The sequence below is a fragment of the Pistacia vera genome, unplaced genomic scaffold, assembly GCF_008641045.1.
Source record: "Pistacia vera cultivar Batoury unplaced genomic scaffold, PisVer_v2 Contig1295, whole genome shotgun sequence".
Classification (NCBI taxonomy): Eukaryota; Viridiplantae; Streptophyta; class Magnoliopsida; order Sapindales; family Anacardiaceae; genus Pistacia; species Pistacia vera.
Window position 1 is genome coordinate 168,660 of NW_022195352.1, and position 10,292 is coordinate 178,951.

Below are 10,292 nucleotides of genomic sequence, written 5' to 3' on the forward strand. Positions count from 1 at the left end.
ACAAATAATAAAGGAAGCAAATATAAGTTCCAATAAACCCTAATTAAAGTCCTTCATCAATCATAATATTTTATAACTGCACATCTTATTTAAGGACAAGGTTCAAGGCAGTCCGACCCAATTAAACTTGTAAAAAACTTTGGTAAACTACATTACTTAAAAATGAATATAGACAGGTCCATTATAATATATTCCAGTGAAGAATTTCTAGTATAATAAAGAATCTAATATCCTACAATTTCATGGTATAATTGATTAAATCTTAATGATAATCTTCGTAATCACTCTAGTAGCACGTCTTTTTAACAAATAAAAACTCTCGGATGTACCATAACATGGTACACAATAATAATAATAATCATAAGAATCTCATGTTTCACCTGATTTGTGGCCAACAAACGTGCATGGCAATTGGCATTGGGCTGCTGATTAATGATAATTAAAAGGTTAAACAATGTGATTTTTGCCAACCAATTTCTTACTTGTTTTCCAAATGAAAGATATGACCTATCTTTTGCTTTACTTTTATTAATTAAGACAAATTCAGAAGCTGTCTCATTATTATCCGCTGGGTTATGACTTATGCAGGTAGATCGCCTAATTTGCCTGCGTTTCAAATCTACTACTGTTGGTACTTGGAAAAATATTTGCTTTCATGGGGAAAAGACCATGATTTGAACAACATATGCAGACCTTTTCTAAACCCAATTGCTTTAGGATTTTCATCATCACTCTTCTTCAACACTAGTCTGTTACTGTGGTCCAAAAGGTATAAATATTGGAAACGGCATAGATCTTCTTTTTGCAGTTTTCACTGAGATTTGCTGCAACCTTTTTCAGGCACCACATGATTTCTTCATTCATTAGTTACATCAAATCTTTAATACAAAATCTTACTCTTCTCTAGAATTCATTCGCGGAACTTGTAACCTGTGCTGTTTCTGATTCTGTCAGATCCTAGAAACTGTATTTTTGCAATGCCTGGATGATAATTAGAGTTGTCAAGACCCAGTTCCAATCTGTTAAGAGTGTTAGTCATACAATTCCAAGATTATTTAATACAATTAGTTCATCACTAATCTTGAGGGATGGATGTCTGTCTAAATCAAGTAATCATATAAATGTAACATCTATGGCATACTACATAAGCAATAAGAATCTCATGTTTCACATTTTTATGGCCAAAAATTGTGCATGGCATTGGAAACCATTTAATCCTTCCAAAATATTTGGTGGGTTTGATTATTTTTAATTGATAATCAATAGATTAACCAATGTGATATTGGCTCACCAATTTCTGACAAGGAATACATATACAGTATCTTTTGCTACTACATCTCTGAAATGAAGTTAGGTGTGGTTAAAAGTTTACTTGATAGCATGAACCTCTCATGCTGCAAACAATTTAATTCAATGTATCCAGTATGATTTGATAGCATAAAATATTACATGATGAAAACAACATAAATAATATAACAAACTGCAAACAAAATAAATAAATATAACATGCTGCAAACAATTAATGGAAGTAATAAAAAATTCAACCACTTACTCATTACTCTGTAGATAAATAATATTTAGAAAAACAAAACTTACCTGTAAGTTGTACCGGTTGACAACCTGTGTTTTATGTAATTATATCTGCCTTTGTTGGTACTGCTAAAATTGGTTTTTCATGGGGGGAAAACTTACAAAATTCAGGCATGAATTTGAATTGGGCAAAAACTTTAACAACGGTAAATGTTTAAGATCAGACTGTCTCTGTTTCATGTAACAAGGTGAGACAAAAGATGCTGTTCATGTAAAAACAGAATGTTATTGGTTTAGCTCATAATTTCATCTCCACATCCACAATGAGGCCCTCCATTGCACTTCACTATTGTAAACCCAGATGCATATTCTCATCAAACAAGTAAAATATTTTCTTGTCAAAAATTAGTCCAACAAGAAAATAAATTCAAAGAAAATAACCCATATAGGAATCTGATACACAACACATTGCTAGAAGCTTTGATTCACAGATGCAATTATTAACTTGAGCAAAAACAAAATCAACTCTCAGATTTTCATTTTTTGTTTTTTAGCTTGTAGTTTTGGATCTTCTCAATTACGGTTGAAATTGGAATTACTTTATCTGCGTGACAGAACTTCTGGTTAATTTTCTGCGTTAACACAATCAATGAGGAAAGAAAAAATCAAAGAAAAATCTGAGATAATTTCCTTCTTGGAAAGGAATTTAATTCATTTAAAAAATCTTCTATGTACACTCAGCCACCTGAGTGGCCAATCAGGACCCATCTATTATCTAAGTCAGTCTCAGCGTCTCTCCTAGTAATTTACAGTCGAAATAGAAAAACAAAATTTGCATCAATTACAAGAAATCTCCAAGTTGCCTGCATCGTGTCCTTCACTTTTGTCTCGCAGTGACCCAACTCTCTGAATCTGACCAATTGGGTCTGTCATCACCGGCCAGTTGCCTAATTCGATCCAAGAAGCAATTTCGAGATGACACAAGTGAAACCAACCTTGAAGATTCCCCTGATGTTGTTACTGATGATTGAACTGAAAACCATTCTGGAAAATTAAAAGGACTTCTTGGTGATTGTTTAATTTCTTCCTCCTTCAATGTAAGGATCTCATCATCATGATCATCAAAAGAACCATCCGCAGAAACAAATGGATGATTCAAAAGCATATCAGCAGTCCACCTCTGTTTAGGATCCTTAACAAAACATTTGATCAGAAAATCTTTGCCTTCATCGGACAATTCTCCTGGAATTATAGGCAACTCATCTCCAACTCCAATTCTGATTAACAAACCAAACACATTGGCTCCATCCTTGAGATTCCAAGCTGGTTTGCCTGTCATCATCTCCACAACAGCGCAGCCAAGAGCCCATATATCTCCCGGTGACTCATACTCGTTGTCGTTTACTGCTTCCGGTGACATATACAGAGGCGTACCTCTGCACTCAAACCTGTCTGGTTGGTTTTCTGTCCCTGATTTCTTCGCCAAACCGAAATCAGCGATCTTTGCCTCATCCTTGTCAAAAACCAAGACGTTTTGGAGCTTTATATCACAGTGAACGAACCCTTTTGCGTGAATATGTCTAAGACCTTTGAGCAATGATCTTGTGTACCTCCGAACATCTGATTCTTGCAATTTCCCCTTATTTTTCTTCACCCGATCAGCCAAACTCCCTCGAGACGCATACTCCAAGAAGAGATTATAAAATCTCTCACCGTTTTCAACACTACAATCATCACCAAAACACCTCACAATCTGTGGACAACTACCCAATTCATTAAGTACTTCCTTCTCGTTCTTCAAACTGGTAGAACAAGAATCTTGACTAGTTTTTACGGCCATTAAGGAAGGAATTTGAGAGAAATTATTTCTGGGTACGGCCAGACTTACACTCCCGAAACTGCCATGACCAAGAACGTCTCCTCGAACCCAATCCATGGCTGGCAACTCCATTAGAAAAATAATTTGGGGATTTTTATTTTTATAGTCTGTATTTCGGTTTCCCTCTTCGAGTAGGAAAGAAAGAAAGAAAAGAAGTAAAAACAACACAAGACACGGCAACTGTAGGGAGAGAGAAGAGGTGTACTAAGATATTTATACTCCAGGAGAATCTAGTTGGATTAGTTGTAATATTAAATGGAAGTGTTTTATTATTATTTTTGTTTATTTGGTTGTGTGCAAGTATAATTAATGCACGTGATAGGCAAGGATATTTTGCCTTTGCTTAGGACTCGTTTTCTGAATTTGGACCAGAAGCAGAACAAGAAGTATCCCCACTTTGGAAACGTGGTTCATTAATTGATGATTTCTTATTTATTTTAACCCGGCTGCCCGGGGATTGGATAGTGATAGGTTGGAATATTCGGATTAGATTACTACCTAATTATGTCATTAATCACTGTCCTCCTATTTTGTGATTATTCCATGATTGGGCTTCGTTAATGATTGTCTTTCATTTATTATTATTATTATTAAAAAGGAATTTAATTGATTTATGTGATAATTAGAGGAAAATGGATTTGATTTTTGATTTGTTTCCAAGGATTTCAATTGAGAAACAGAATAATTTTCCATTAAAATTCAAATAAAAGTCATTCCTTTGAATTATATGCTATTGTTTGGGCGGACTCTAGTCCCACCAACTCAAAGCATAAACCTTATTAATATTTGGTAATATCATATTAATTTATAGAATAAAAATAGGTTGATAAACGTCTCTCACAACTTTCTCTCATAAATGTTTATGTGGCAGCTCATATTTGGTCAAGAGGGACCCATTGCAAGCTGACACATCACGTTTGTGAGAGAAAATTAATGAGAATGATTTGTGAGTGTAGTATTATTGTAATTTATAAACTATTAGAGTTAAATATTACAGATTAACAACCTCTGGGTAGCCAAACAGTTTGACAATGACTTTTGGGTGTATTACTTAAGAGTAGGAATGGGCAAGGGTCAGAGTGGGACCGTGGACCCCTATCTCTGGCCTCAGCCCGAAAGCCTAATGGGATTCCTCGATCCTGGCTCGAAGCCCATTCGAGGGATTCGGGGATTCCCCAAAAAAAGCTCGTTCGGGGCATTTGGGGATTCCCCGAAAAAAGCATGTTCCCCGAATTCCCTATTTGGGGGTTTTCTGTTTTTTTGTATCCTTGATAATTTTATTATTATTTTCTCCAAATTATATATACCAACAAAAAAAAAAAAATTAAATATATAATATACATATTAAACATTTATTATAATCAATAGCAAATCCAAAAAATTCTGTTACGGTAGGCTAAAATAAAAACTAATTATACATTAATATTTTTTTTTCAATTAACAATTCTGTTAGGGTAGGCCAAAATCCAAAAATTATACATATTAATATTTTTTTTGTTAAAATGTCCACCCTCAATAAGTGTTGGATCCGCCCCTGATTAATGATTATAATGAATCCAAAAATTAAAATTAAAATTATAATACATTATACATATATATAAATATATTATATATTAACAGTATAATATTATGTATTATTGTATTAAGTAATAAGAATTAACACATATAATGTCTCTTCAATATATAATGTATTACATATGATACATTATACATATATATTATAATAAATTTTAAATAAATAACAATCATATATATTATAAGAAGTTCTAAATGAATAGCTATCACAATATAACAAAGGCAATTAGGTAATAGAATTGAAATAATGATTCAATGAGAGACAAAAAAAATTATAATGATTTATTGATTCATTATAATCAATCAAAACAACAAATAATATATTACATATATATTATGTATTAACGTAAGATTATAGATAATAGCATATTATGTATAAATTATAATGTACAACGTATATATGTTATATGCATTATACTTATATAGTATATATCATATATAATATACAATGTATAATGTCAAATGTATACCATATATAATGTATAATACATAATGTCGAATGTATCACTTTTGTTTTATATATATAATGATTTATTATATTTAATCTAGTTTTATTTATTACCTATTTGTATATATATATAATGATTTATTATATTTAATCTAGTTTTATTTATTACCTATTTGTATATAGTTTTATAAAATACTTACATAATTATAATTTATCATTGTATAATGTATAATTGATTTTCAAATATTAAAATTATTATAGGCATATATGATTGATTTTTAAATATTAAAATTAATATAGATATATATGATTGATTTTTAATTATTAAAATTAATATATATATACGGGTCGGGCCGAGCCGAGCCGGGCAAGGCCGAGGCAAGACCTATCCCGGCTATTCCCCAAATTCCAGGGCTAATCTTAGGCACGATCTTGGCCCAAAGCCTGAACGATTCGGGGAAAATCCGTCTTGTTCAAGCCGGGTCGGGACGGGTCCTCGCGTGGCCGGGTTTTATATCCATTCATACTTAAAAGGTCCTGAGTTTGAATCTTTTTTTAGGTATTAATAGGGATAGCCACTAGAATTCTTACACAACCATAATTTCAGGGTCACAAGAGATTATATATATATATATAGATTTACGAACAGATTTGTTGTTATAAATATGTTGTTAATCTGTATAAAGAATTGTGGTATACATGTGAAGGCATTTATATTTTTATAAAACACACAAGAAACCAAAATATTGTTAGAATAAACCGTCACGGTTTAAAGGTGGTATAGTTAAAGAGAAGGAATACAAATCTTTTTCTTTATACTTACGGTAGATGACAGTTCAAAACGTGTTTGTGTGAACCACAATCAACTATGTAAATTATATTTAATACCTTTCCTTCTCTTCTCGCACATTCCTTTGTATTTCAACCTCCTTTTCATGTGTCACGTAAATTAAAAAGAAATGCAATTAAGTTGAGAAAGAGTATGATTCTTTTGCAGAATACAATGTAGCTGTCTTTTAGACACCAAATCCCTGCAGGCGTGTCTCATGTACACTTAACATATAACCCCCAAATCCATCTCTTTGAAAACTATGCTTTAAATAATTAGCTACTCACTCACTTTTACTCTTCTTAATTCGCTATTTAATTTATTTTAGTTTTATCGAGACTTCTTTTTAAAGGATCTCAGGAGAATCTTGTTTTTGCAGAACATTGCCGGCATCAACACTTCACCAGCTCACATATTATGGGTATTCTGGAAAAACGGATTTACTAAAAAGAAACAGCTATGCGTAATCTCTGTTTAGTGCTGTGCCTCTCTTTCAAAATCTTCTATTTCCTCTACTAAAAGTTGGCACTTATATTATTGGATAACTTTGATTATCACATAATAAGGCGAAATGGGAAAGCAGAACCACCACTGGGTGGCCCAACGGTTAACTAAGACTCTTGAATGTATTATTTAAGAGGTCTTGAGTTCGATTCACTTGGATTGTTAATAAGAATAACCACTAAATGGATTTATCCGACTGTCGACTTTAAAATTCTAAAGAATTAATTGAGGTACATCAAGTTAGCCCGACCATCCCTGATGACAAATAAGGAAAAAAAAAAAAAACAGTATTATTATCACATCTTTTACTTGAAAAAAAGGGGTGTTGTTTTTCCTTTTTATATTATTTTTATAATTATATTTAAAAGACCCCCAGTCACAAAAAAAAAAAGGTTGGAAACCAGAGTATTATCATCACATCTTTTACTTGAAAAAAAAGGGATGTTGTTTTTCTTTTTTATATAATTGTTATAATTATATTTAAAAGTGTAATAGCTAACCCTATCTTAAAGGTTTGCAGGGGATGAAATGAGAAGAGATAAGAATATATATAAAAGGGATGAAATACGGTAAATCAGTTAAAGCAAAGACGGCAGCATATGCAGAAGCAATGAACCCAATTAACTGTCAAAGAAAGTGGGTATGTTGCAGATCATGTACTCTACCTCTAAATCACAACCATATGCAATGCAACTTTCTAAATTCAGACTGCCCCAACACACAACTTGTACCACATCAATCACTACAAAATTCGCTCCAAAAATATTAGAGAAAGAGAGAGAGAGCCCTGCCAACCTTAGCCATCCATGTGACCACGTTCTCTACTCCAATATTTTAACTCTGTTTCTGTTGTTATTGTTGGCACCGCATTTTCGGCCTTGGGAGTTGGGACCCAACCCTCCGCCCCCCTCCTCTTTCTTTTCTCACGTACACATGTTTTTCTTTATTATTTCACATTCACTTTCAGCATTTTTATTACTTAAAATTTCCAGACCTCATCTCACGTGCTTGCCTTTTTCGCACTACCCCCCCTCCTAACTACTTTCTTCACCAGTTTTATTGGTTGATGAATTGTAAATCCTGTACCTGAAAGTCCACCTCGATAGCTGAAACTTGGGCTCAAGTGAAGACAATGTATTAATTGCCTTGTTGTCGTTATCACGAAAACGAAAACGAAAACCATGTAATATATGAGATTTATGTGCCAGAAAGCTTATTGAAACATGATGGGAATTTCAACTTTTTAAGTGTAAAAGTGTTAGGTTGCTAGGTGGTTGATTTGGGATCGCAGGATCTCTAAGAATTTATATCAACCATGGACATAGACATGGGTCACGTTTATTTGTATGGCACCAGCTTGCATTGACATAGAAAAAGATTTAGCTCATTATCTTAATGATTTTTCCCGTTTCCAGTTCCTTTTCATAAATAGTGACAATACACTTAACAATGATTTGATTTTTCATCATTCAGATACAGATTTTAAGCATGATTGTACTCACATGTGGCTGTAATTGTTTTCATTAAATTAATTGTGGTGAATTTAATGGTGAATGTATTGCAAACTATTTACATGTATGTTGAATTATAAAATTGTATTAATCTATTAGGTGAATAACAAAAGGGAGAGTATTTAATCAGCTAACTCTTTTTTTTTTTTTTTTTTTTGTCATCAAAGGTGTTTGGGTCAATTTGTGTGTATCTTAACTAATCCTCTAGAATCATAAAATTATCGTCAGGTAAAAGCTCCAATAACCATCTCTATTAATATATGAGAAAACTCAAACTTAAGAATTTATAAAAAAAAATTCTACTCTTTTACTATTAGGTCACCACCTGTTAATCTACTAACTCTTAATTAGCATCTTATTATGGTTAGAATTTTTTATAAAGATTTATTGACATTTACGTGTAAGTTGCACCCAAAAAATCTGGTGATTTGCCGTCATAGCTTCAAATTCCCAAGGAAAAGAAAGGGGAAAAGTTGGGATTTTGTCGGTTCTTATCAATAACACCCTTTGGAGAAGCCGACGTTTCGGTTCGGCTTGTGAATATTATTAGTCAATTCACGTAAAATGTGAACTTGACCGTCCAGGTCCATATCATGTTTATTAAATATAGGAATTCAAATCCAACTGATTAGCAAATAGCAAGTAGCAGCCACCAAAGTCAAAAACAAAACATACCATGCAATGCACCAAATGCGGCCACTGGTGCATCAACGGTCAATTTGCAACTATATTTGCACGCAGCCATTTGTTTATGGGTCCCAACACACGGGGCTATGGCTCATGTGAGCGCTTCAAATTCTAATTCTTCAAGTGCTTGACCCACTAGCCAGCCCTGTTTGATTTGACCCTTTGTGAACCATCCTTCCGTTAAATATTTAATGTTGCTACGCACCAAAATACCAAGGCTTGCTTGGTTGTTTTCTCTTGCAATTTTATAAGGTGGGGGGTTTTGGTTCAGATTTGATAAGATTGCAGAAATGGGGCCAGAGGCCGATTCGGGTCCATCTAATAGATTTGATCCACCAATCATGGGGCATCGGTGCTTGTTTGGTGAGATTTTTTTATATATTGAAGAAAGAATCAAAATGACTATCTAAATTGTTGTAGGGCAGTTGTTTATGGCTAAACTTCAACCCAAAGATAAACTCCAAAAGACCATTCAGAGTAGCGAAAGAACAAGGTAATTTCACTTTTGGGCACGTTTAGAAGGTTCAGAAATGTTGACAATACGAATTTTGTCTACTTTCAACGCTCGCTCAAGTAATATACTGTTAATGGGAGTTGACCAAAAATACAAGAGAGTTTCCAGGAAGCAAAATTGGGTATGGATGAAATTTGGGTCAAATGGTTTTTTGTTTACTGTTTTTCCCATTCTGGATGCATATCAATGTTTTCTGACTCACCGTCAATTTTGATAGTGTCCACGAGTTTACGATTAGGCGTTTATGGGCGTAAGCGCTGATGTATTATTTTGTGACACTAGTAATTCTACTTTCACATTTCACATCAATTTTTGTCAACTCACCATTTGTTTGATTATTTTACGAAATGTTATTTCAAATCTAATATCAACCATGATTTATAATGAACTCTCTATTATTACCTCCTAATTTTCATCTCTTATTTAACGCGAAAACTATTTCAATTCAAAAATTCTTTAAAAAATTATGAATTTCGATTTTCATAGAAAATTTTATTTTATTTGATTTTTGTAATCGGGGTGTCCAAACACGTACCTTAATTAATTATCAGAGTCCGTTGAATATCCTACAAGTCTAAATGAAAATTTGATTTTGTTTCATGCAGATTTCATCTCTTTCACAATTTATATTCAAACAGTTTTTTGTTACAATCGAAGGCAATTGCAAGTATGACTTATAGTTAAACATGCACTATTTATGCAAATTTGTTATATATATGTTTGTTAGACGTTAGTTACAGGAGAAATTGTCAATGTTAGGCATTCCACTTTCCAACTAACACAGTTAGTTGCGACCGGGACAAAATTTGTACTAA

General features: G+C 33.0%; 1 protein-coding gene across 1 annotated transcript; it reads right to left on the reverse strand.

Moving 5' to 3' along the window:
- Positions 1–2,208: 2,208 nt before the first annotated feature.
- Positions 2,209–3,604, reverse strand: LOC116121969 (mitogen-activated protein kinase kinase kinase 17-like). The gene has a single exon (XM_031407868.1). The coding sequence runs from the start codon at positions 3,479–3,481 to the stop codon at positions 2,408–2,410; it is 1,074 nt and encodes a 357-aa protein (XP_031263728.1). The 5' UTR covers positions 3,482–3,604; the 3' UTR covers positions 2,209–2,407.
- Positions 3,605–10,292: the final 6,688 nt, after the last annotated feature.

Coding starts and splice junctions, on each gene's coding strand:
- LOC116121969 (XM_031407868.1), bottom strand. CDS start 3,481: ATGGAGTTGCCAGCCATGGATTGGGTTCGAGGAGACGTTCTTGGTCAT.